At 48.6% G+C, this 26,621-nt stretch overlaps 10 protein-coding genes across 10 annotated transcripts; 2 read left to right on the forward strand and 8 right to left on the reverse strand.

The window, feature by feature from the left end:
* Positions 1–1,719: 1,719 nt before the first annotated feature.
* N7518_001111 (uncharacterized protein) lies at positions 1,720–2,759 on the reverse strand (the record flags this gene model as incomplete). The annotated part of the gene is made up of 3 exons (XM_057182039.1): positions 1,720–2,031; positions 2,150–2,485; positions 2,547–2,759. The coding sequence occupies 3 exons, from the start codon at positions 2,757–2,759 to the stop codon at positions 1,720–1,722; spliced, it is 861 nt and encodes a 286-aa protein (XP_057047389.1).
* A 2,716-nt stretch (positions 2,760–5,475) lies between these two features.
* N7518_001112 (uncharacterized protein) lies at positions 5,476–8,207 on the reverse strand (the record flags this gene model as incomplete). The annotated part of the gene is made up of 3 exons (XM_057182040.1): positions 5,476–6,340; positions 6,384–7,874; positions 7,954–8,207. 3 exons carry the CDS (start codon positions 8,205–8,207, stop codon positions 5,476–5,478), a joined length of 2,610 nt encoding a protein of 869 aa, XP_057047390.1.
* Positions 8,208–9,484: 1,277 nt separating this feature from the next.
* N7518_001113 (FMN-binding negative transcriptional regulator) lies at positions 9,485–10,269 on the reverse strand (the record flags this gene model as incomplete). The annotated part of the gene is made up of 2 exons (XM_057182041.1): positions 9,485–9,524; positions 9,584–10,269. 2 exons carry the CDS (start codon positions 10,267–10,269, stop codon positions 9,485–9,487), a joined length of 726 nt encoding a protein of 241 aa, XP_057047391.1.
* Positions 10,270–10,688: 419 nt separating this feature from the next.
* Positions 10,689–10,932, reverse strand: N7518_001114 (uncharacterized protein; the record flags this gene model as incomplete). The annotated part of the gene is made up of 2 exons (XM_057182042.1): positions 10,689–10,702; positions 10,752–10,932. The coding sequence occupies 2 exons, from the start codon at positions 10,930–10,932 to the stop codon at positions 10,689–10,691; spliced, it is 195 nt and encodes a 64-aa protein (XP_057047392.1).
* A 485-nt stretch (positions 10,933–11,417) lies between these two features.
* Positions 11,418–12,140, reverse strand: N7518_001115 (uncharacterized protein; the record flags this gene model as incomplete). The annotated part of the gene is made up of 1 exon (XM_057182043.1): positions 11,418–12,140. One exon carries the CDS (start codon positions 12,138–12,140, stop codon positions 11,418–11,420), a length of 723 nt encoding a protein of 240 aa, XP_057047393.1.
* A 746-nt stretch (positions 12,141–12,886) lies between these two features.
* On the reverse strand, positions 12,887–13,917 carry N7518_001116 (uncharacterized protein; the record flags this gene model as incomplete). Its single annotated transcript, XM_057182044.1, has 4 exons — positions 12,887–13,126; positions 13,179–13,463; positions 13,516–13,714; positions 13,772–13,917. The coding sequence occupies 4 exons, from the start codon at positions 13,915–13,917 to the stop codon at positions 12,887–12,889; spliced, it is 870 nt and encodes a 289-aa protein (XP_057047394.1).
* Positions 13,918–14,451: 534 nt separating this feature from the next.
* On the forward strand, positions 14,452–16,334 carry N7518_001117 (uncharacterized protein; the record flags this gene model as incomplete). Its single annotated transcript, XM_057182045.1, is given in 2 exon segments — positions 14,452–15,542; positions 15,560–16,334. The coding sequence occupies 2 exon segments, from the start codon at positions 14,452–14,454 to the stop codon at positions 16,332–16,334; spliced, it is 1,866 nt and encodes a 621-aa protein (XP_057047395.1).
* A 562-nt stretch (positions 16,335–16,896) lies between these two features.
* N7518_001118 (uncharacterized protein) lies at positions 16,897–18,216 on the forward strand (the record flags this gene model as incomplete). Its single annotated transcript, XM_057182046.1, has 5 exons — positions 16,897–17,107; positions 17,258–17,524; positions 17,576–17,720; positions 18,029–18,093; positions 18,164–18,216. 5 exons carry the CDS (start codon positions 16,897–16,899, stop codon positions 18,214–18,216), a joined length of 741 nt encoding a protein of 246 aa, XP_057047396.1.
* A 494-nt stretch (positions 18,217–18,710) lies between these two features.
* Positions 18,711–21,387, reverse strand: N7518_001119 (uncharacterized protein; the record flags this gene model as incomplete). Its single annotated transcript, XM_057182047.1, is given in 2 exon segments — positions 18,711–21,170; positions 21,181–21,387. 2 exon segments carry the CDS (start codon positions 21,385–21,387, stop codon positions 18,711–18,713), a joined length of 2,667 nt encoding a protein of 888 aa, XP_057047397.1.
* A 2,348-nt stretch (positions 21,388–23,735) lies between these two features.
* Positions 23,736–24,683, reverse strand: N7518_001120 (uncharacterized protein; the record flags this gene model as incomplete). The annotated part of the gene is made up of 6 exons (XM_057182048.1): positions 23,736–23,766; positions 23,821–23,903; positions 23,961–24,293; positions 24,366–24,423; positions 24,474–24,575; positions 24,667–24,683. 6 exons carry the CDS (start codon positions 24,681–24,683, stop codon positions 23,736–23,738), a joined length of 624 nt encoding a protein of 207 aa, XP_057047398.1.
* Positions 24,684–26,621: the final 1,938 nt, after the last annotated feature.

Consider the following 26,621-nt stretch of genomic DNA (forward strand, 5'->3'; position numbering starts at 1 on the left):
CTTGGATAGAATAGAGATTCGAGGCTAGTGTAAGGTATGCAGGATGAACAATAGGAGAGATGGGAGGATGTGAGTGGATGAGAGGGGGAAGAAAAAGGAGGGGAATGAAAAGAGAGAAGAAGTAAACAAAGTAAACAAGCGAGGTGAGATTCACGTGTTGGGACTGAACTCGATTCTCTCGCGTAGGTTCCCCGTAGTAAAGCCATAACTTCAACAGCAGTCATGTCCTTTCTTACCCTGCCAAGACAGGACCTAGGCTGGGGCTATACGACTCAACATCAAGTGAATCAATATATCAAAGCAGCAATTGAAGACTGATAGATGCAGCATGCATATGCCAAACTATGTAACCTGTGCTATGATGTTAGAGTTTTCGTTCCTTCTCTATAGTTAGAAACATAACATATAGACGCTATTACCTTGTGAGGTTACAATGGCGCAAACATTCTATTCAACAAAGGATTCTTTTGAGGTCAAATTAACCCCGATATAGTCACAAAGTATCATGATCAAGTTCTTTGCAGGTAGAGGAGCCTGCAGATAGCAACAGGACTAATAAGATATCTTATATTTCAGCAAAGAAACTCCGAAGAACAGACCTTGAATGCTAATCCAAGATGTGCTATTGCCTTACGTCACAGAGTGTCCTCATCCTCATATACTCAGGCCTGCCTTGACCTACAGTGTGTAGTCTTGTGTAGTCTTGATGCGGGTTGAATAGTATAAGCCTACACATTATTCATCCATAAAGCCATTTCTTCCGCTATTCGAGTAATTGGACAAGCAATCACGTTCGAGACTGCTTACCTATCTAGGCTGGGATGTCATCATTAGACAAACCCAAAGCATAAACTTCCAGCAACCTATCCGTATTCTGCCATGCCCCTAGAAGACTATCGTAAGTGATTGCTTGTTGTAAGTACATAATAGGCTAAGGGTAAGCAAGGTATTCCACCAGTAAGCCAACACATAGTCAAGCACCCGGCTCGACGTCTGATTGAACCCAGTTCTCCGCATCTTCCCCAGGTTCGGTGTCAGTCCCGAACTTGTTCTTGGCGGCTAAAAAGAAAAGACATCAGAATGACGATTACGAGGCCACGTACCTATCACGCAATAATTTGTGTCTGCAGGTTACCAGATTTAGCAAAGACATTCTTTTTCAATATGTGTATCCCCAACATTTGATCTCTTTTAGCTTAACCCTCAAGTTCGTTGATCAGCCTTGTTGGGAGGTCTGGTGATCTCTGGTGGTTTGGGTATGTGGTACATTCCGACTGGATGGCTGGACGCGGTTATTTGTGGGAAAGTATCAGGGTTCGAGTTCTTAGTGGCGGTTGTACGTAAATACAAGGCTACGCATGACAGTGTATATATGTCATTGTACAACAATGAGATGCGAATGTTGATCTAACTCAAGTGGGTAAAGATTGACATGCAGCTAAACCTTAGAACGAGGATGAACTGTTAAAACAATTATAACTGTTATTATTCGGGCGATCGACTTGTGTCTAAAGCCATCATAGGATTCAAATCTCCAAAGCGGATTAAGGCTATCCAAGAAAAGGCAATGATCAAAGCCAAATTACCAATGAAAGCCCATGCGCGCTATTTCCGCCAATGACCCGAAAGAAAAAGACGCAGGACGCCATGCAATGAGACAAAAAGAAAATAGTCACGCGCAGTGATTGAAAAGGCAAAATTGAATCTCAGCCATAAAATCTACCATGCGGCGTGGCCACCATCCATTCGCAGGTCACTTCCAGTCATGAAGCTGCTAGCATCGCTAATTAAGAAGACAGCGGCACCACGGTACTCTTCCGGTCGGGAAAGACGGGCAAGCATGTTCTCCTTGGGCCACTGGTCGCGACGTTCGGGAAACTCGAGAAAGAGCTTCTCAACCATAGCGGTGACAATGTAGCCAGGGGAGATGGTGTTCACGCGGATGTTGTAGGTGCCCCATTCGGCAGCGAGGTTGCGGGCGAGTTGAAGGACAGCAGCCTTGCTAGCGTTATATGCGGGGCAAATAAGACCCTGTAGGGAAAATATGTTAGATCATCGAGGCCAGCCAGAAGAACGGAATGTGACATGAAGCGGGGAAATGTTCCATAGAGAGAAAGAAAGAAAGTCTGAGAGGGGAGTGGGAACGTACGCGATTGGCAATAGTGCCGCTCATAGAGGCGATCATAGCGATACTACCTCCGTTTCCAAAGCGAATCATTTGCTTAGCCACAGCCTGGGCGGTCATGAATACCCCCGTGACATTGACCTCGAACATGGTGTTGCTGTCCTTGGCTGAGTATTCGAGCGCTGGGGTCTCCTGCTGAATGCCCGCTGCTGCAATGAGACCATCCATACGGCCCTCTTCATTGGCGATGGTCTCGATGACACTGTTGAGAAGTTCTGTGTCACGCACGTCGATACGACGGTAGTGCAACTCGGTGCCAAGCTCCTCTGCGCGCTGTTGGATCTGCTCAAACTCTGGGGCCTGTTGATTGAGTGGTTGTTAGTTTAGTGCTGCCATAGAAGCGAGGGACGTAGATACTTACCGGCTCCCCCAGACGGTCGAGTGCGTATACCTTCGCTCCGGCTTCCAGGAGTGCCTCTGTCTGGGTCAATCCTAGACCACGGGCAGCACCTGAGACCAACACCACCTTCCCAGCGAGACTGAACTCGGGCATTCTGGATTTCTGGCCCAGCAGGACGGGCTGGGCGGTAATAGGTGCAGTGGGAACTGTAGTGGTTTCGATTGAGACAGACATTGCGATGAGATATTAGGTGAGGGTAGTTAGAAAGTATATTAACGAAGGCGTCAAAAATTATTAGACTGATTGTTTCGTGTGCAGATGAAGAATAATGAAGATGTTCCAGTGGACAGAATCGACTCCGTTTAAATACATATCTTTTTGACCGGAAAGGCCAGGAAAAACCGGACTAAAGCGACTCGAGGTGTCTCGTGAACAGAAAGAAACTAAAGGATATCCCAAAAAGGAAATCCAGATTTGGACCAAGGGTACTGCAGAGCGGATTGAGTTCAGACTTACTGGAATGCAGGCTAAACGGCTGTGGGGAGGCATGCACAGCCTACAAATAGGATTAAGACATACAATAATTATCTACAACATATGTAGTACATAGTACTTGGAAAATTTGACTCTCTTGTGTTCTGCATCATACTTACGTTCCAGTATTATCGAGGGGATAAATACGTTAAATTCAGAAATAGCTCATCTAACAGGCCGGGAAACCAGTCACCAGGCATGCTAAAACTCACGATAGTTGGTTTCTCGACGATAGTGTGGCAGTTCGGAACCTAAGGCCGGATTTCTCGTTTAGGAAACCCGTCTGGGAACCCGGGAACCCCAACGCCACTCTCCTTTTTGACTCTCAACATTCTTTTTCTTTATGTTTTTGGAAGAGAAATCAATCCAGATGACCTACCCCTTGACAGAGCTACACGTACGGAGTACATCGTACACAAATTGCCGAGCCTCTAGCCGGGTCTTCTAGAAATCTTCCACGACTCCAAGTATGTACTATCCGGAGTCAGGTGGTTCTTTGCAGATCAACGAGAGTCCCTGCCAATCAAATTAGTACTTCTGGCCTGTGATATCGGTTCCTGTCCGATCGCCCCGGCTCAAGGTGACGGCCCGGACGAAGAGAAATTCATTGGTCAATTCCTATATTAACGTCCAAATATATTTTTTCTAAAATGTAAAAATTCGAAATATAAGATCTCGGATTTATACTAGGATACATTAATCATCAGTGAAAAGCAAAGTAAAATGTTGTCCAAACCGAGTAGCTATTTCCGGATTCTCGAGGAAGTACAGAACTACAACAAAATTAGGACTCGAACATTGAAGTCCGAGTCCAGACTTTGTGCTGCTACTCAGACCATAGCTTATCTTGCCATAAACCTGCACTAATACAAGCCAAGGACAGCACACCTTGTGATCATCAGAATCTTCATTCCCAGCTCCTTACTCAATAGGGAGATTCCGAGGTTTCCACTTTTTCTTCTGCTCTCGTGATACTATCTATACTACTAGAAAAATTCCTAGATTTAGCCTCTACCATATCGGTGTGCACTCTGCATACTTCCAAGGTTCGGCCGCGTGTCCGATTATGGCTTGTTTGTACGGATCCAGGGGCCGTTTGTTTGTCGGAATCTGGTCTAGGTCTTCTTCCCCCCTGTCGTGCACTTCCCGGGCCCGCCCCGAGTGGCTCGGAGGTCTCGCATCCCACATGAAGTGTGCGTGGGATATGCACGGGTCAATCAATGTTGTCGGTGAAAAAGTGGTTAGCTGAGAAGGGGAAAATATCTCATCAGTTCGGGATTCCTCCGTTGCCGCCGGACCCTATTATTTTGTCTTGCGCGACTATGAATGAGCCTTGACATGGCCAAGGTATTTTGTACCTATCTACTCCCTATGGACGTAGTATTGTAAAATGATCTGTGTAGCATTATGTTGCACTCACTGCATTTCTCTTTTCCCCTCTTCGTTCATTTTTATATTCTTGCTCTAGACAGCCGTCTTTCGGAATCAGTATATAGGGGTTTCTCATTAAAAATTCTATATCACTTGTTGAGCCCATGATCATGTATACATGAGGGGATGGGATTTAGGTACTGAGATGTATGGTACACAGTCAGATTAACAACATTTGAACCTTGGAAAGACTAAATTGAAAATAAAGCTTAACCTTAGCATTCCAGGATCAATGAAGCCAAATACCGCCAAGGCTCCCCCGTACAATGCCATGCGAACATTGTAACCGAGAGAAACTCAGTGGATCAAGCGGGGCCTGTCGATCCGTAGGTTAAGTTCAGGTTAAGGATAAGCATCTGCATCCCGTGCAAGGGTAGATCGCGATGATCATAATCAAGTGGGGAAAGCAAATTAGGACATCAGATCTAGTCGTACCAATAACCGACCTAGTCTTATATTCCCAAAGTTACAACACCGTTCCAGGGAAGCTAAAATGAAGTCGAATGGACTGGATTATACATATCAGGGGAAATACCTGGTCAATCTTAACAAAATGCAGATGTCACCCCAAAATACCGAAGGATCCTTCGGTGCTATGTGCATTTTTTTGTTCTCTTTCGGCTTCCATACAAGTACAATCCAGTTTTGAGTAACATCAAGGGATACAAAAGAAGATGGAAAACATGAAAGTGTAATCCCATCCTATGCAGATTCACATGAGAAGAATGAAATAAAGGGCTGTCTAGCCATAGTAGGAGAAATATCTTCAAGAAAATGAGGGAGCTCAAGCATACACGCATTCATACGTGAGAAAACAACTCCATGTGAACGCCGGTTCCAAGACAAATGTGGGAGATATCATGAGATGCAAAAGGGACGGGAAACCAGAAGAAAAAGGGAAGAAATGCAATGCGAATGGACCATAACAATCAACAAAATCCGGTTGATTTTTGCTTTTTGATTTGCTTTTGGTGTTTTCGGGGAGCTAGGCTTCACGGTAACCCCAAATACGTTTTTGTTCGCTCACCCACCACTTGCCAACCTGCTCAGCATCATTGAGCCAATCAGCGGACTCTTGGCCAAACTTAGGCTTAACCTCTTTGATGAGGGCCGCGAGAGTCCACGCCTTAGAGGGGTGGTTCTCACCGGGGTCTTCGCTGAGGTGAGTGAATGTGTACTCGAAGCCATCCTTCAAGGGAAGGATTAGACGGTAGGGAACATCGGCTGCCATGATGGACAGCATAGAGCCACCAGCGTTGATCAGGCCCATGTTCCAAACGGAGCGCTTGGCTGGGCTCTCTGGGTGGGAACGGGCTTCGACCTGGGTGTCTACTCGCTCGTGTTCTGGGTGCTCATGTGGTGGAGGATGGTGATGGTCACGGCGGTTGGGTGGTTCCTCTATGGAAGAGAGGAAAGGACGGATGAGGGACTGGCCTTGATACTCTGGGAGGAGAGCAGAGGCGATGTCGGAGTCGCGCTCGTCCAGGGAATTGGACTGGACGAGAAGATCCAGGATGGTAGGGACAATGGAAAGGGCGGTTGCGTTGGCGGTGATATCCACTCGAGGCATGTGCGGGTGGTGGAAAACCAAGGGTACGCGGAAGTTGCTAATGTGGCCATTCTCATACGTGCCGGTCATGTCCTTATTATCTTCGCCGAAGGCTTGGCCATGGTCTCCGACGACGACGACTAGAGTCTCGTTGGCAATGCCAGTTTGGTCAAGCATAGTCATTATATCGCCGAGCCATAAGTCGACGAACCGGGCGGAATTCAGATAGTTGTTCATCAGGTCATGGTTGATGCTTCCCTGGTCGCTCATGTATGGTTCTTTCTCGAAGTCGTCTGGTGTACTCCAGGGGGTGGTGGGTTGTGCTGGTGACGTGTGAAAGGAACATGCGGGTCTTGTTGTTTGCGGCCTCCTCGAAGAGGTCTAACACGTAGGGTCGGAGCTCAGTCTCCGCAAATCCGAAGTAGTTAATCTCTTTGCCCTGAGCTTTGTGTTTCGAGTGAGGAGAAAGCAGATTGCTCTTAACGACCTTGTGCTTGAAGCCCATGTTGTTGTTCAGGATGTCCTGACGGTCATAGTCATCGGTGATTGACTGCATGAATACAGACTTCCAGGGGTTTTTGAGAGCCGCGGATTTGGTTTCAGAAGAAGAGTTCTGCAAGCGCTTCTCGGGTTGCGACTTGCCTTGATTGAACAGATCGAAAATCTGTGGCAAGCACGGCTGATAAATTTCGAGCAGAGACTCCTCTAGAAGGTCCACTGGCAAAGGGTTCACACCACAATGACTTCCCAAAACACTCTTGAAGGTCAAGGAGCTACCCGTCACGGCACCACGCACATTAAGTCCACCCATACCTTCTTGTGGCGGGGTCTTCCACGGAGAATGGCTCATGTCGACCTTGTTTCCCTTGCTATCGGTTGCGTACTCGCCAGTCAACTGTTGAGCGACTAGGGTCATGTTGACTAGACGATCGATTGCCTCGTTGACTTTCTGCTTCTTATGAGACGCCAGAAGACCATCGAACAAGGGTGTGCCCTGTTGTGTGGGGAACAGCTCCTTGCGGCCACTTTCGAGCGTTAACAGCACTATATGGTTGACCTCAACTGAGTGCTCTTTGAAGGCCTTTTGCAGGGGCTCATAAATTTCACCGCCCAGATTTGTGACCATCAGCGGGTCATTCTTGGGGTCGTAGAATGCGCCCTCATCACCGGTGCAAACAAAAGAATAATGATTGTCCTTCACTGCGCGCTCGCTCGGGCTAAGATCCCAGCGGCTGAATCCTTGGGGTGGGTTCTCGGGGAGCCATGGGGCTCGTGACCATTGTTCCACAAAGGTCGAGTCCGGTTGGAACTGAGGACGAGAGACCCCATTATCAGCCGCGAGAGGGAATGGCATGGCAGGCTCGCGACATCCCTCCACCGTTGCCGTCTTTTTCTGGAAAGCATCGAGCAGTGTCAGGGGCAGAGCTCCGGATAGATGGTCATACGGTATAGCGGGTCGAGTTAGTTCCAAGAAAATAAGCGATACACAGATTGCGACTGCGGGAATAATGCGACGGAATGACCGGAGGTCTATCGAGGTCATGCAGGATTTGCTAGGGGCGGAAATCAATGTATAACGCGCTTTGAATCCCCGTATGGACAGGTCTCGGATTGCCTGCAAGCCAAGACCGGTGATGTTGTACAAATGCGAATGAAGCAACCACGCAATGAGTCCGAGGACGGTGGCCGCAGCGGATACAGTAGAGATACCGCTGAGGAGAATTTTCATGGCCGCCGGATCGCTCAGGAAGCTACCACCAGCTGCCCAGGCGACCTCGGCACCGGTCTGCATAAAGAATCCGAACTGGATGGAGGAAGCACCCCATGTGATCAAGCTATTATTCGTGTTAGCCTGTGTTGCGCAAATTTTCCCCTGTCCTCCATTTCGGTATTCGGTATTCGGGATAAACATACGATAGTGCCCCTCCCAACCCAGTCGAGAGCCATTGCCATCGACCATCTGGCGCATGGAAGCGTAACAGGACCCGCACGAATATAATAACAAACACATCTGGTAGAATGAGGGTGGGCGAATAGAGGACGAAGTAGAGGAACGGTAAGGAGCGAATATGTAGCGCAATATGTAAAGCCTTGGAGGCGAGACCGCTCACAACGAGTGTGGAGAAAAGGAAGGGCGACAACGGTGGTAAGAGGGCGAAGATGGACATGTTGGAATCATTTCATTTGTACAGTGGAATCGCGCAGTTGGCAACGTAGGGGGAGAAGAAGAGTCGAAGAATGTCGAAACGGCAAACGAGAGACTAGGCAGCAAGAAAGAGAGAACAGAGAGAGGAGTGGTCCCGGGAGGAAAGGGAAGGAAAGGGTCCAAGGGTTATTCTTAGATATCACGAAATAACAGAATAAGGCCAATTAGGCGATGGGAAATTGTGCACGCGACTAGACTAAGCGGCTCCAAATTTACTCCAAATGCTTGGTTTCTCTTCTTTTTATTTTTATTCTGTGTTTTTTTCATTACGTCGCCGAAACCACTCTTCCCATCCGGTCAACCTCTCATATTGTCCCTAAGTTGCCCAAGTGGAGACCCGAGAGGACCCTGCATCGCACTATTCCTAAATGATTCGCTTTCGTGAGACCGAAAATAAATGATACAGTACAGTACAGTAAAATACCAATTTCATCGAACCATGGATCACTACAGCCCGAGGTCATGCCAATCTTGGCCGGTTCCAAGGTTCGGACGTTACTTCCCAAGGTTCTGCGAAAAGGGGGAACATTCAAGGCTGTCTGCCTGGGCACTTGTGCATAAAATCCGGGGAAAAACTCAAGATTTGCGCCGATTTCCCGTTTCCCCCACCTACATTGCCCCCTTTTAGATTATTATTATAAATGATCATCCCGTGTCTCTGAGATCTAATTGTGGATAGTACGCGGATAGAACAATCGAACTTTGTCTCGGCAATACATCTACTCTGTACATTTATATGTATTTATATGTACGGAGATGTGTACGTATTTGGCCATGATCCAGGGGTATGGTTGGAGACTGTGCACGGACCTTTGTCTAAATATGCTTGGCGGTCGGCCTTACAGCGGACGACCTGTATATTTAATATGACGACTCGGATGTTGATCTTGACATGTGTGATCTTCTCATTCGGCTTGCTGAAGCCAAGTACAACATATGTACATACTCCATACATCGTATTGACTCTAGTGTCGACACCTGGTCCCACGACCTTACAAAGTAAATATAACGCAAAGCCAGTAAGACCTGGTGGGTAGAGACATTTAAAAGCTAAAAGTGAAACATATTTACCCTAAAGAACCAAAACCGTGCTAGTCTACAAAGTACATATTCTTGAAAGCTGAGATTTGAATTGAACACATTTCCGTGAAAGGTTCTATATCATTTATGCATATTTCTCATTCCTCATGATCATCACGTGCAACGGCAACCACAGTACATAATCTCTTCCTAAGTCAATTATACCAACTTCTGCTGATCCTTCAAGGCAGCACGCTCCCTAACACAATCAGCAATACCCCTCCCAACGTCCGACCCCAACTCTTCAAACCCTTGCACAACCCCTCCCGATCCCCTTCGCCCATCTCCTGACTCATCTTAAACTTTCCCTGCAGTCGCTCGACACGAATCTCAATGCCAATAATATTCTTCTTCAAAAGCTCCACATAATTGACCGGCGCATCGGATACATTCCATGCGGTCTTCTTATCACCCCCAGTATACCCCATAATGCCCTCTTCAGACTGCCGCGACAGATCCTGGATCTGTTTCTGCAAAAACGCGCCCGTTTCGTCTGCCTTGGAATTGCAGTACACGATAATCTTGCCATACGCCTGCACGGCGGAGTAGTTCCACGTCGGGACGACCTTACCAGAGGCCGGTTTGGTTGCTGTGTAGAACTTGGGCGTCACGTAGTGGTGGTGTGGGCCGTTGAATAGAATCAGCACCTCGTCCGTGAGCTCGAGTTTGTTATTCCCTGCTGCGTTTTGCTCAGCGAGGGCTTCCATCAAGGCTTTTGCTTGTGGGTTCTGTTTGGCCATGTGGCCGCGCAGGATGCCGGTCGGGGCTGTGTCATCGCCCTCGGCCGAGGGAGGTACATCGAGGACGAAGGGGACATGGCTTGATTGGATGAACGAGTAGATCGGGGATTTGATGGCCGTTGTTAGGATGCCGAGTGGGTTATCACGGATGAATTGCTGGAGGACGGCGAGTTGTCCCTCGGCGTGGACGGCGCGAAGATACATTGTAGCCGGAACTTTCAAGAGGAGAGGACTGAGAGGACTGAGAGGCAAATCTGTTCAATCGATTTGAAAGTACGTATAAAGAGAAAGGAACACTCTTATAAGTATGGGGAGTTCATCACTATCTGTCATAGCATAGAGCGCGATTTAGATCGCATCCCACTTAATCTAGGGCTGTCATTTTGTCTCTCTGTTGTATGATTGGTAGTCGGCGCCGAAGTATCGACCCGAGGTCCACTTTTCTACGATAAAGCTTGGAAATCAACAACTTCAGGTTCTAGTTAGTTAGTTTTCTGTGTTTTGTCAGCTTGGTGACTCGGGGTTGTCGAAGTGCAGACGTCAAGATCGGTAGTGCCAAGAGCTCTATCCAGAGCCAAAGCGACCCCGCAATCTGGGCCTGAGATCAGCGTATTCTCACGATTTTATACAGCCCGTCCTGCGATATGTTAGCCAATTTGAACTTGTTCGAACTTGTTAGTATGCACCGCCTGGCAGTGGACGCTGGCTGGCAGTCACACTCTTCTTTAGAATATATAGCATTGCGAAGACTCGCGCGATTTCGATTGGCAACAGCGGCTGATGGCCAACTCCATTCCCAAAACGGACTAACAGCAATGCCTCCTTCCCTAGGAGATCATCCTCCCGTCGAAGTTTGAAGAGTCTCATCTTAAGAAGGTTGACCTGGCCAATGACAAGTGGTTATGGCCTAACCTTACCGTACTTTGAACCTGTGGCCAAGTTCGAATTTCAATCAATGGTTACCCTGGCATTCCATTCTTCCCTTAAACTGGCGTCCAATGTAGCAGTTTTCGGTAACTGGTTGATTTGGAGTCAATTATAATCGGTCAAACACTCTGAAGATCATCCTGACAGTTGTGGAAGCCCCCTTTCTCATTAGTCCTGAGGGTCCATCAAACATTTTGTAATTATCGAACTCTCCGTCTTTTGAGCTGAAAATTGAAAGCCCTGAAGAAGAAATCCATGACAAGTTTGACTAAAGAATTTAATATTATCATGAGTAGGGATGAGTGATATACAAAGTATGCAGGAAGAATGACGCCAACGAATAATTCCAATGCACCAAAGACACCGACCGAATTTTGGAGCCAAAATCGCTAAAACAAAGAGCTCACCTGGGTAGTGGACGAATATCATGTAATACGCGAGACAACCCCATCCTTCCCTAACCGATCCAAGACCCCCTTCTTCAACCCAAGGAACCGTTCAATATCTCCACGGCGCTTGCCCTGCTTATCCCGCATCGTCAACACCTGTTGAATAGTCACGGCATCCAGGAACGATCTCCCCGGGTGACCCGCATGACCGAAGTGTTCGGCTTCTTTATCCGCGGCCTCTGTGAGACGTTGTCGAGCAGTGACAACCAGTAGTGCCGGGTTGGAAGCTTGTGGAAAGACAGTTTGCATTGAGCCTCGGTTGAAAGTGCTTGAGTTTGAGTACGTAGGTGATGGATCGACGGGGCCTATGGACCGGAGGGAGGCAGCGAAGTGGGGATCTCGGCCGTCCATGTCGATGGCTAAATGGTCATTAGTTTGTTTTCCTTGCTGGCCTTGCATCTGTTGCATGTAGAAGACTTGAAGAGATCGCTGGCGAGTGTACGTACCATCAGACTTCACGTCGGATGCTTTCTCCTTTGAGTGGTATTTTGGGCCCTGAGAGGAAGGTGCAGGTGTTTGAGGAGGCAAGGGACCAGCGTTGGGCTTGGGCGCGGAAGAAGGCGTAGGTGCAGACGCTGCTTTGGTTTCTTTTGGAGCTTTGCGCGGTCCTCTTGGCGGGGGAGCCGGCTGCTTGGGGTATTGGCGCCGTGAGGCTGCGCCAGCCGCTGATTTGGCGGGCTTTGAAGCAGCGGAACCCATTGAGAATGATGGGCTGTGGATCGGAAGTGTTGGTATAAGGCGTTGCAGCTTTTTGCGGAGCTTTGAGTCGAGGTTCCCGATGTCGCCTTGGCATTACGGCCTGGACTTCGGGTCGGTATTTTGCCAGCAGAACAGTCAAGCAAGACTTCTCACAAACCTGAGTATATGAGTCATACAAGTTAATATTTAGGAAAGTGTTAAGCAGAACTAAAGACGGTAGAGATTCTCAAGGATATTGAACAAGCCCCTGTTGAGATCAATGGCCTGATCTCTGAGGCAGGATTGCATAACTATATATACCGTCCTAGGCAGGCGGTAAAGGAAGCGGTCTATCTGTCCTGTCTTGTGACGTCAAAAATACAGTCAACAAACAGCTTCCTTAGGAGTATGAGATAGGTATCTAGCGAGATCCCTAGGTAGAGCAACACATACTCGTCCGATATGTCTAGAAATGTCAAACCAAATGTTGAAGGGCGTTGGCGGGCAGCACATGTTAGCGCAGCTACTTATCTGGAGATTCCAACCCAACCCGTATTACAAACAATTGGGAGATGATCACATTTGAAGATCGGCGAGACTTTTGTGAAATTCCAGTGGAAACCCTGTTATGTGTTTTGCGAAAACATACTGGGTATCACTGCAGCTAAGATACATACCACCGGAACCTAGGACCACACGACAGTTTGGCAGCGCCGTGAGAGGATAAACAGGACCACGGTAGATAAATTCATGTATGTTCCGGAATTTTACCGGAGACCAGCAAGACGCCGGCCCTGCACTTCACCTAGCGCGCGGCTGCCACTAACAAATGCGACCACACCAACAACAGCCATCGCGGGAAGGACCTTGAACAAGTTCCACGAGGTATAGTAGAGGAAGAAGATTCCCTCAAATGAGATCAATGATCCGAGGAAGACAGCATGCGAGAGAGGGGCAGACTTGAACGCGGAGGGTAGGTGGTTGACGTTGGCGCCGAGGAAGAGCCACTAGAGACAATCTATAAGCAACGGCCTTGGCGCAAAAATGAGATGGACTTACCAAGCCAGCAAGAGCGGGGAAAGCAGCGCCGACCATGGCGACAAATGCCAAGGTTATGACAATTGGCGGGCTAGACGCAGAATCCTTGAAGATATGGTGGATCTCGGGCTTCTTGCCATATCGCTCGGTTTCAACGGTCGGCACGGCCTCTCCGGGGTTACGATCGATCGACAACTTGAACACAGAGCTATCGTAGGCATCGGAGCTTCCAAACCCGCCAATGACAACATGCGCATCAACTGGGCCGGACAGAGAGAGGAATTGAATCGGCAGGTCTTTCTGGGTCTGGAGGGCATGTGTTAGCTGCGCCGCGGAAAGTCTTTTCGGGGTTGCATACCAATTCGACTCTTGACTTGCCATTATCCTTGACATTGAAAGGGTAGGAGATATCCAATCCAGTTTGAGCATCTTTGAGCAAAAGGAAAGCCTGGTCTGGTCGCTTTGGAGAGCTGTCTTCCTGGGTTGTCAAGGTGACGCGTAAGGTATCGGCACCGAGAAGGGAGACGGGCTTGGAGAGCGGCTTGGATGCAGTAAGTCTAGTTTGAACACATTGATTAGTTTCATGTACCTTCTACTTGAGACAAAATACATACTTTTCCTTGAAACCTCCATTGACACCAGCACCTTTTGATTGAACGGCCACGGTGGCATCAGTAAAGCCCCAAGCTGTGGCGGCAGCGCCAGGTAGGGCAGCTGCAGCCAATAGGCAGAATGGGACGGTGGCCTGCCACAGATGCATTGTGAAAGAAATAACAGAAAATAAAACAGAAACTAACAGAAAACAGCTGTAGAGAGCTCGGGGAGATGGTGGAGGATAGAGGAGTTGCAGAATAAGGCGGACAAGTGAAGCCGATAAGCGCCGATCAACCATAGCCCTAATTTCTTTTCTGTCGACCTCAGCATCTTCCATCACTTTATTTCGCCTTATCTCGCACAAATACAATTCTAACGTCCGCCTAGTCCTTACAAGCTTGTTTATGAACACCCTAGAAAACAACTGCGGATGGTGGTACCTCTGATTTCGTGAGTTCTGCGCCTATATGTCGGGCCCTAATTCCCAACTTCTCCCCTTCCGTGCACTGCGGTCTTCTGACGTCGACCCTGCCCTTCACCTGATGACCCCCCTATAATGTTATCCACGCCCTAGTTGCCTGGTATTGGAGGTATGGGCTAGGCTTCCACTTATACAGTTCATTCACTCTATTTACTGCCCGTTCTATTCGCATGGATAGATTATACTGACAAATTGCGGGCCATTTAGCTTTAATTCACGATGCCTCCAAAGAAGGGCCAGCGTAAGTCAATGCCTGCGCGCATCAATAAGGCGCCTACATTGTCACCTTCCCGGCGCTCGCCCCGCGTACCTCGTCCGTCAAAAAGTACAAATGAGAGCATACAACCCGCCAAAACGTTGAACACATCCGCCAGTCCCAAAGACAGTTCTAGCAACATTCTTTTCTACACTCCGAATCCACCTGTTACAAGTAATCCACCTGCTTCAAATTCAAGTTCACGTGGAACGAGTCCCGAAACACCATCCTCGCGTCGGCGGGCGTTCCAGTCTCGTCCGTCACGCCTCTCAACTGTTTATCCTCCAGCCCTAGAAGCCCCGGCCACCAGCTCAAGTAGTCGACGGACAAGAAGAACAGCTGCACTTGAAACACCCCAGAAAGAAGTATCAGATATTGACTTTCCAGAGAGTAATGGTAGCGCCAGCTGGACATTTGACCAGTACATGGGCAGCTTTGAATCCGAAGGAACAGCCGATGGTCCCTCCAGCCCTACCAGTGCCTCCGATATGCGGAACTCATCCCGGGTTCGCAAGCCCACCATCAGGGCCATTGAATCTTTTGAATCAACTAAGAAGAAGCCTCGCCGCAAGAACATGACAGTGTCCGCCCCGACCGTCGAAACTCCTGCCCCTGCTACTCCTGCTACTCCTGTGGCTACCAAGGTTGCAAAGGTTGCGAAGGACAATGTTTCGAAGCAGCCAATGAGAAGAACAAGAAGGTCAAAGAGAATGACCAACTTGAACATGCGAAAAAATGCTGTCTTGATCGGTTTCGATGTTAACGTGAAGGCGGCTGGCCAGAGACTGTATGACTTGACAATTAAGTCCTTCAGCCCTGACTTTACTCCCCCTTTGAATATCCCTGTATTCTTGGAGCAACAACGAAGTGAATACTTCCGTCGCCAAGATGAAGAAAAATATGGCGTCGACATGCCCGCCAAAGCCACGCCGAGTGATGTCGATGTCGATGTAGATATGATCGACCAAGACCTCCCAGCGCCTGTGATCGCTTCTTCTTCTCCCACCCCACCCAACCCCCCACTCCTCCTACTCCTCCCACTCCTACCACCGCAGTCACCGACGGCTCAAGCATCCTGAGCTACAAGAAGCAGTCTGACACCAAGGTTGGTAGCGATGGCTGGATTCAAACTGGCTACGTTAATTCCAGTGGTGAAGAGGTTGCTTTGCTCCCCGAGAATTGCCATCCATATTACCCGTCCCATACTTACGGCTACGAGGGTCTCCCTTTTCCACCAGTGCGCGCCAGAACCAGCCAGCAGGCCGAGGCCGATGCCACTCACAGCTTCGCACCACTCCTGGGAGACCGTAACCTCCCATCTGATGCGGTGGCCCCATTCGTCACTGAAAATGTGGAGGAGGAAAAGGCTAGGGCTCTGGCTCGGGTCCCTGTGCCAACCCCTGCGACTAAGAAGCCTCGTACCCGAAAGCGCCGTCAAACCGCGGCCGCCGATGAGCCTGCCGCAGCCGTTCCTGCTGCTACTACCCCCGAGACCGGCGCACGCAAGTCACAGCGGCGCCGCCGCCAGACCGCTCCTGCTCCCACTCTCCTGTCTCCCACCTCTTCCCTTAACACTGCGACTGAGGTCCAGTCTTCGGGCCCGGCTGCCGCCGTCGCCCCCGCTGCCATCGAGGGCGATAAACCTAAGGTGCAGCGACTCCGGTTGACCTTGAAGCCGGCGCCCAAGACTGAGGCCTCCGGGGTTCGAGCATCTGCTTCCAAGAAAGGCCCCGCCACGCAGTCCCTTTCCTCCCCCGCCCCCCGCGTTCGCGTGCGCCGTCCTCCGCACCGACCAACAAGCGCCGCCGCCGCCGGGGCATGTGAGGCCCCTGTGAGGGCAAAATGATGAGGCATTCTGCCCGGCTGATGCCGGGCGATGATTATCACTCTTCGTTTTCTTGTTTTTTCGCTATCGACCTTTTTGTATGATTGATTACCAGCGGGCGTTTTCAAGCATGTATGATTAGCATCGCGGGGCATACCATGGAGTTCATGGTGAATTATGAGATTTTTTAGTTGTCTTTGTCCTTGCCATTAGTATTGCTTCATTTCCTACTCTTTTTGCCCTCGTGGTCCTCGTAAAAGGTAGAATCTGACATGTCACACGGGTCGACTTTCTGCTTACTTTTGCCTGATTTACTTTGTGCGTTCATTCGCACATAAGGCAGGATCTGTCACCTAGGCACCTCCCTCATCTCATCTGACCTCTCTTTCTTCTTTCTTCTCCTCTCCCATCTCTTCTTTCGCTTTTCTCGCTCTCTAGCTACCTCCAACTTTCATCGATCGACCCCGGGATAAGGTAAGGATGACTCATTACTCCACACCTTATCCAAAACGTACTCAGACTATATAGTTTCGGACGCCAGAAATGTCGTCGATACCATTTCGAAAAGCTCATATTGACCACTATGTCCGATGGCTCAGACTCAGACTCCACCGACATCGAGTTCTTCCGGGCACTACCCGATGACACATATGAAGCCATCAGGTCAGAGGCCAGTGCTATCCGGAGGATCATAAAAGAACAGAAGGAACTTCCCTTCAGGGTGATCAAATACTACTACTTCGAAATGTCTCGCCGCAACACTACGCGGATATCACATCAGCCATGGCAGAAGGGTTTGATCAGAGGGCGCAGAACCGACATCCATCGCTGCCTCCGCCGCTAAATCACCCTACCACAGCACCCCATCTTGACTGGAGCCTATGAGACCGCCTCACGCGGCCTACTTTTTGAAGTACAAAATGTGGTACACGATATGAGCCTAGCGCAGTCGATCCATCCGGTAGGGTCCAAACGCGTCCGAGGTGTGTCTTCTTCAAAGCAGGCAGACGATTCGTGGGCCCTTACGCAACCTGTTCCAGGTCGCAATGCAAAATGGCCGACCGTTGGGGTCGAAGTTGGAGTCTCTGAGACATATCGAAAGTTGAAGGCAGATGCATGGTGGTGGTGGCTTACAAACTCAAAGGGCGATGTGAAGCTTGTGATTATCGTATCTATCAATCGACAGAAACCTAAAATTAAGAAGTCATCGGGTTATTCTTTTAGGACTTTGAAGATGTGCTTTAGTCTTAATTAAAATGTAGTTTACAATATCTATAATCAGTGGTTGAAGTACAGTCAACTTCGTCTTCCTATTGTAGACAAGCTTATAGTAATGCCTCAGGCGCCAACACCTCCCCGAATCTTCCCTCACAGAATTCACATCCTCCAACACACCAAGCAAACCATGTAAGCACGTCCCAGCAATTTCTTCTATGATCAGATTTGTCTAACAAAAGCCAAGAATAATGTCATCCCTCAAAGACCAGCAAAGATACCGATCCGTGGATCCCAAAACCCGGCCTCCACGTCCAATTCAACAACCCGCTGCTTCGCGGCTCCCTAAGGGGTGGATGATATCCGGAAGACAAAGGAGTACAAGACTGCTGCACGGAGGTAAGTGCCATCATCTTCTGTCTTCGGCTCTACTTCTATGTTTTTGTTTGCTTGGTTGGCGAATATTACATGGCAACAATGAGAAATCTAATCGTCTTTAGATGGACAACGACTATTGTCGGACTACCGATTGTAATATATACATCATGGATTCTTTATGAGCGACGTGAGTACTTTAATGCCCAGGCAATCTTAACATTCTTTTTATTGCATATACACTAACTTATTTCCTTTAGTCTATCTTGGCAAGAGTCCTAAAAGTCGGGAAGATCAGAAACAGAAGGATTAATCTGCTTCTTTTTGTTTTTAATTCTTCTGGAAGCGGGACTCTCTGTACGATCCAAAATAGAATGGCATTTGAAAGGCTTTACAACTGTACATAAGAAGCCCTGAAACAATCTGTCTTCTCTCATCTCTATCTAGAGCAGTCTCTTGAGGGGGAGACAAATCCGGTTTAATGCATTCATTGTAAAATCCAACGCCCGGAGTCTCAAAATATATCCATGGCTATGGATAGGCGAGAACAACCTACCCAGCCGAAATAACATAAACAGAAGAAAGGTACAACATCCAGATGCATGATTCCCAACTTTGGAAATTCTGCCCTAAATCCTCCCCACATTGCCAGCCTGCTGGGGTGAAAAGCAAGAAGAAGAAGTATATATAATCCAAATAAGGTATCTGGAAGAGATGGAAGAGATCATCTAAGAAACGAAGTGACAGAAGGATAAGGTGGGGGGAAAGAGATCGTATAGACGTCACAGCCCTTAGCTCTAGGAACCATCAACTGGCAACGCCTTGGAAAGGAACCTGTTGATCCCCCGAGCCAGCCGACGGCGGCATAGATATCGAGTTACCGCTAGCGCTAGCGGGCTTCGAAGTACGCTCACGCATGCGACGGCCCTCCATGAGACCACGCAAGCCGCGCTTCTGAAGGCCGATGACACTGCTTAGATCACCGGTCCAGAGCTCACGTTGGGGGCGGCGCAGCTCGGCGTCTACGTCACGGTGGTGATGGGTAGAGCGGGACTGCGAGCGGCTTTCATCGCCACTAACCCATTCGGAGTCGGACTGGCTGAAACTAGCGCTGGACGCGGATGTCGCTGTGCTTGGATTGCTAATAGAATCCTCGCGGTCGCGGCGGGATCTGCGTTGGCGCGAATGCAGGGAGACACTGGTATCAATGCGGAGAGATGGAATACCTCGAGCAAAGCTGCTGAGAGCGCCTATGCTGCTCGCTACTGATGCGGAGGCACCGCCATGCTCTGTGTCGGACGAGCCTGATGTGAGTGCACCGTGTTGGGAGTCGCTGTGTTCGCCCATTGTGGGCGCAGTGCCGTTGTGGCCGGTGTAGGCTCCATTTAAAGCCTCAAGTGTACCCCCTGGTCCACCATTGAATCCAGTACCGCGACCACCGCCGGCGGCCATGGCAGCTGCGTTGAATACAGCCGCGGCGTTGCGCCCGTCAAGAATCTGATGGAGTCTTTCGACGGTGGCCTCTAGGAGTCCGTCAATTTGGTATGGGCGTGCAAGCTGTAGAAGCGAGCAGAGAATTTGTGGTGTGCAAAGCGAGGTGCCTACGGCTGGGAGAGCTGAGGTGTAGAGGTACTGAACCAGCACTTGAAGAGTCAAAATGGTATGGGGGAGATACAGCACACGCGGTCGGGAGGTCGGGGCAAGGCTGTGAGCAGATGGAACTTCAAGATTCTCAAGCAGAGACTTCGAAGGTACAGACTGATTGACAAGAGTTGTTGCATCGGAGCCTATCGAAGGGGTGATAGTGATGCTCGAGTTGCGGCTCGGGTGTGTCAGGGACGGACGAAGAGATGCGATGTCTGCAATACCTCCGTCCGACGACTCGCGAAGAAGTTGGATAAAGTACGGACCCCAGCGCCGAGTTAATATGCGAGAGTTGACGGAGATACATTCTCCCCCTATAGCCTGCAATTCCATGTCGGCCATCTCTGGCAAAGATTGCGCGAGCTTGCCTAGCTCATCGGATGCGGCAGACAATGGCCGCCCACCCGATGTCAACTGCACTAGCTTCTTTTGCAAGGATGCCGGAACAGAAGAGGAGCTGTAAGACTTATATCCCGATGTTGGAGAAGTGCGGCAAGCATTGTTGTAGAGTCCAAATGCCTCTAGTTCGACCAGACAGACGTGCGAGAAGTTGATTCGTCGGTGGTTGTAATCATCGACAAGGCTGCGCTTCCGGTGTCCAAGAATCACAAAAGAATTACGGCGAGGCCAAAGCACTCCCCGATTCCAACTACCCTGCCCAAACACCGATCCTCCAGCATCAATACGGCCCCAAGTCAATGTTTTCAGGTCGAGAGCCCACAGCGCATATTCTTGCTTCGATGAAGTCAGGTATGTACCACTGACAACAAAGTGGCCGTTGATAATGCCACCGTTTGGGAAACGCAGTCCCGGCGGGGACGCTTGGCTCTGCATTGGTCGTTCGACAAGGCGTCCGTCCGGCAGGCGCACCTGCAACTCCAGCTTGACATCAAGGAAATTGTAATTGGAGTATATCAGCATAGGGCAACCTGGAGATTCAGTGCTATCTTGAATCGGCTCGTGTTGATCACGGTCTGGAGCTGAGGATCCAATTTCGGACACATTCATTCCCACTAGAGGAGCTACGACACTGCGATAAGCACCGCAGCTCCTTCCCAAGGGGCTCGTGTTGGTCCATTTGAGACTGCGCAGGTTGAAAACACTGATTTGTTCGATGTAGTGATTAGAACTGTCCTGTCCTCCGACCACCACCATCTCCGCACCCCCAAAGCCATCAATATCCACACCAAGTGTACCTTGATGAGAGGAGGATTCAGGGTTATTGTGAATGGCGGATAGAGGTGCACTGGCAGATGTGAAGCAAGCGCTCGACGGCAGTATCGTGGCACAGTGTGCGTAGCGCCCCTGAGGAGATTCATGGGCAGCAACACGGGTCCATGCCCGCGTTGGTACATCGAAGATGTGAATATCCGACATAACCACGACTTCCGATTGTGACTGCGATTGCGGCTCCGCCGGGTTCTCATGGTCTTTTAGCGTAGGCGCAGGTGACATGCCTCCATAACAAACCAACTTGTTGTCCCCCAAAGCACACACACTGTGGAAGTATCGCGGCGGTGGAACATCTCCAGCGGGCTCAACTTTCGTCCAATGTCGTCGAATCAAGTCCAACTCATAAAGGTTGGAGGTGAGTTGGGGACGGCTGCGTGAGGAGGATCCGGCCTCCGAAGACGTATAGCTTATCCCCCAGTATAGTCGTAGTGGCACCGACGAGCGGACGGGGTTCCTTGCCGGTCGTTCGCCGCACGTTGCACACCAGACCAGAGAGGTTGATAGGACCAGAGGAAGGATGCTGGTTCAAGGACGGAGAGGCCCCCGGCGCAGAATCCTCTCGCCCTGTATCCCCCATATACCCCAGACTCGACTGACTTCGCGACATCATGGTGGGCGGGTTTCCTGTCCGCTTTTCAACGGAGACAATCGTGTGGGTAGCCGTTGACCCCCTGTTTCAGTTCTCCCAATATCGCTCGCATGCGATGAGGCGTTTTTCTCTCGAATGCGTCTTTCTGGGACAATTTTCCCGGCGCTGATCGTAGGTGTGGTACGGCTCGAAATGGTCGTTGTGGGGAGTCGAAAAAGGGGGTGGTTCCCCGCGACGCCGCAACTTTGGCTCCAGGCTGGCTTCAGAACGAGGAAATTGATGGATAAAAACTAGGCAGACAGACTAACGCCGATCGTATCTTAGATGAGCGCACAGTCCTGGCCGAAGTGTCAGCCGTCGAGGTTGAAATCGGCACAAAAAATGTTTACCGCTTTTGTGTCTCCCCATAACTACCCCTAACTATAGCAATCCCTTCAAGGAACGCAATGCTCTTAACTCATGCATTTACTAGGGGAATCAATCTTTGCTCTGAATAAATCTCCAATACTCTATGCTTTGTGATACTTTCCCATAGGTCCCTTTCTACACCATTTATCATGATCTTATCTTATACCTTTTATCCTTCTGACTCCGGACATACAAGGAGAGAACAGAGGAGAAGGGGAACAAGAGGTGACGAACTTGCCGATTTGGACTTGACACCAAAAATGAAGCTGCATCTGCTCGGAGGGAGAGGCGTGGAAGAAGAAGATGTACTAACTTACATTCACGCCATGTTGTGTAAGAGCGCTGATGTGCGCCTCTTTGTATATTGGCTTTGTCCCTCCAAGTTTACTCTTCCCCCTTTCTCATAAGTCCCATCCATTGTCCTCACAATTTAGCTAGATTTGATAGAATATCGAGAAACAGTTGAGTGCTGGTTATAGTGCTCCACGATGGCACCCGCGTGCTCTGAAGCATCAATATCAACAATGAAGCCTGATGGAAGTAAACCTCTAACAAATATGAGGAATCGGGCGACGAATCTATTCTCGCCCAAGGCTTCGGGCCTCGGATTGAATTGATCGATCTAGAAGACATAGATGAAAATACAGATGAAGACTTGGGTGATGTTTGTCAGGTCATCCGCACCATTCCAGGTATGATGATATCAACCGGTTTATTTCGAACTGGGCGGCACGTGGCTTGAAAAACGTTAATATCTGTGATTGAGGAATGACAATAATGATCATATTTATAGCAACCACTAAGAAATGTCCCTAGAGAATATCGAAACTATAAACCAGGTATTGCATACTATTCAAGTCAGTGAATCCTTCACCCAGTCACTTTATTCGCTCCTTGTATTACTCTCTGTGACTGCTAGTGGAGAAGTCTATGTGCTCTACGAAGTACTGCATATCACATGCCCAGCCTCAAATACCATTTACATATTAAATTAAGCGAGCATATGTCGTTGTTTGTCTCATTTGTGAATAGTGGCATAAACCGACCGCCCTCAGGATACCTATAAGAAGGTGGCCCTGCCCCCAGAACTTCTTCTTCTTTTCTTTCTTCTTCAGCTCTCTTTGCCTCTGGCTTAGATCAAGTGTAGTATCTGTTCTATTCAGTTTAATCGCTGAATGTTCTGCATTGCAGAACGTCATGATTATTCCAATATTTGGACCTCGCGACTTGGCCTCTGTGCTTGCATATGCCTTGTTGCACTGTGTCATTGGGCTTACACTACCCCGATCGACGCGAACTCCTTTTCATCAACTGTTCGGCTTTTTCCGGGCGCTTGGAGAAGAGAATTTCCAACAGCAACCATTGTTATTATAGTGGGGATGATACCTTCCACCTTCTCTTCTAGTAGTCATCCCATGGTGTTCTCCTCTCTAGCACCCTACTACTCCCAGGGCCGACTTTGCTCTCATCGTGTTTCGCAGGCAGGACTGTCAGTACCCCTGCTGCCTCCGTTGCCTCCGTTGCAGGGGACCCCTCTTCAATATCTATAAATCCCTTGAATGCGACTGAATCTCAATTAATTTGATTCAATTAGGACTTTGACTTATACATTACTTTGAGTGAATAATTACAAATTGCCCAAACGTGTCCCTGAGCACTCATATACTACGGACGCTCCATGATATAGTGCTATCCAAGGAAGTCAGAGATGGATTTAGAACTACTAGGATAGACAGTCTGGAAATATCGCAATACATTGAAAAGAGAAGGAACTATCTGAGGACCTACGACTAAACAATCTGAGGGCAAACAGGGAGATCCCACGTAATCTCTCAGCAAATTCCTACAAAGGTGCATAATTAAAAGGGATAGCGTAAGTTGGTTTCATTAATATTGGGAGGAAATTCTGTCCCAAGATGAACCCGTCTCATATTCAGCATCATATCATAAGACTTCGTTTACTCCTTGAGAGTGGTGAAGCGAAGGTAACTATGAGATATTAGTATCCTCTTTTCGAACTGGCAGTTGGACAAGGAAACTCACGGCTTCACTTCACGGATCTCGCCGAACTTCTTCTTGGCATCCTCGGTGCTAACTGTAGGTGGCACAATAACGTCATCGCCAACCTTTGATCGAGTCAGTAAGATACTTTGGCAATGGTTGCGGAGGGATGGGGATCATACCAGCCAGTTGATCGGGGTGGTGACACCTCTCTTATCAGCGGTCTGGAGAGTCGACAGCCCGGAGAACCTCTGCTGTGTTACGGCCAGTGGAGGCGGGGGTAGGACATGATCAGGCGGATCTTCTTGGCAGGGGTCGATGATGAACACGGGGCGGATGGTGAAAGCAATGCCCTTGCTGTCGACGTTGGTCAGGTCCTGCTGGTCAATCATCTGGTGAAGAGGAAAGCGATTTTGCGGTCGGCATCGGCGATGATTGGGAATTTGAGTTGAGTCGAAGGCGACTTCGTTGATGTCCTTGATCCACTCTTCGTGGGAATCAAGCGCGTTGGCACTCTAGAGACAGCTGCGTTAGTCAATACTTCAAAAGTTGTCATCCTTGGAACCTCAGCAATCCAATCAACTGACACCACGCTGGGTGAACTCGGGCTCGAGCTTGGAGAAGGCGCCGAGCTCAGTGGTACAGCTATTGATTGTCAGTACACGGCTTCCACTGAGGTCAAGAGGGCTGGAAACCACTGACACTGGTGTGAAATCCGCGGGGTGCCGGAGAAGAGAATAGCCCACTTGTCACCAATGAACTCGTGGAAGTCGATCTCGCCCTGGGTGGTGAGGAGCCTTGAAGTTGGGGGGCAGTAGAGCCCAGACGGAGGCTAACAGACGATCAGTATTATGTATGCATCTTAAAGATAGAGGAGTAGTAGCTTACATAGGAGCTTCAGCCATTGTGAATAGATAGATCGGTCAAATTGAATTGGAGATGAGAAAAGGAGACGGGAGAAGTAAGATCGGAGTTGGCGAGATACGAGGTTAATAACATCCCCTCCGGGTTTCCATAGATACATGGATTGACCCCCCTTAACCTCATCTGGCGGGTTCCTGTCCAGCGCGGCTTCGTTCTTGATGGCGTGATCATTGTTCCGCCCGGCAGAGCGGCCATGATTGGCGCATGCACGTGCGGCACAACGGCGTAGGCTGTTTGGCGTGCGTCGATGCAATATCAACTGTGGATGAGCATTCGGGTTACATGGGTTTCTTTGCCTCAACCCCACCGGCCTTAGGTTAGAGACTTAGGGGTGGACATTACCCGCCATACACTATGTTGTACGTGTAGTTCTTGCAGGTAGCCAGGATTTGCCGAGTGTTATCACTACTACCCGTTATTGTCTTTACTCGGCCTTTCGGCCCCACAGCCTTCATTGGACGCTAAATGGAGAAAATGGCAATTTTGACATTTTCCTATAATTATCCCATGGGTGGATTTCTTATTAAATTTTATATCTACCATTGCATTTACGTTATCACTTATGGAGAATGTCGATATAGTTTGAACCCTACTCAGTTTTTCTGGCTGCGTTTGTAAGCAACTCGATCTTATTTCAAGCAATCCGGGAATGAGACTGAATCAATATGTGCAGGCTACCTAACATGGAACAGTTCCTATCTAATGTTTCTACATAGACTGAAACATAACCTTGGAAGTTTATACTATTGAAGATATAAGTCCTAAACTAGTTAACTATGTACCCTCTTTCAAGCTTATTCGGCCGACATGATTTTTGGTCAGGACCAATATAAGCAAAGTGATGCTTGCAATATCGCCTCTACGCGGTGAATGGTATCCTGCCATCGAAAACTCACTATGAAGTAAAATATGACATATACCGTCAGGACAGGGGGAGCTAACACGTACCAAATCTGTATGTCTTCTCACGCCCGTTTTAATCCGACATTCTGAACAATTCTGATTCAATGGATATTCAGCCCACATACATATGTAGTGGGAGCTAATCAGGCCCACGTAATATGCCCATCATCTGAAAAATACGTTCATCTTACTGCCTCCAAGTCTGATATTACCTTCACTATAACATCAACAAGGGCCATGTAGGCTGATACAGTACATTTTTCCGAAGTTGGTTTCATTAGAAGAGTTGGCTTAAGGTGGCGGACTAAACAATATATGTAAGTGAGCCAGTACAGTCATCTATATGAATAGACTTATAGTGAGCTTAATTAACACTATTTTGAATATACTGGTTGAATCTAGACCAATAAATCGATACCTTTATCCCACTTCGGTCTCTCAATATGATCTTGAATATTTCGATTGACGGCGTAAAATAAGTATGAATTTAAACTTCCAGCTGCTATTAGAGATATTCTCGCAGAGGATGTTCGGCGCGAGTTAACTTACTCTTTAAATTGAATATATCTTCTTTAAAACATTTGAAATAGTTCTCAACATCAACATATACTTTTCAGATAAAGTCAGTGTCTTCATCTTCAGAATTTATATGCTTAAAGAAAGAATGTTGACCAAGTGGCTTAGCTTTGATAACCGCACAAAGAGACAATGCTACGCTTTTTATGTGCTTCTAATGGCTTAAGCCCCAAGAACACTAGTCATGCCCTCAAATATTTAATAATCATTAGTCGCAGTAGCAATTGAAGAGTTCCTAAAATAGCAGTAGTAGATACCTTGATGGCCCATCGAGTTATTTCCAGAAGACATGTACTTCTAACGGTTTGTAGTACCCGATCATGATCGACCTCATCACGTACGACCCCCAGACCCATCACGTCAGCTCAATTGCCAAACATTTCAAGGCTCCTACTTCAGCCAGTTGATAGCTTTTGAACAGATCGCGGGATCCTTACCCC

This window comes from Penicillium psychrosexuale (assembly GCF_028828465.1).
Source record: "Penicillium psychrosexuale strain IBT 29551 chromosome Unknown utg000001l, whole genome shotgun sequence".
NCBI classification, from domain to species: domain Eukaryota; kingdom Fungi; phylum Ascomycota; class Eurotiomycetes; order Eurotiales; family Aspergillaceae; genus Penicillium; species Penicillium psychrosexuale.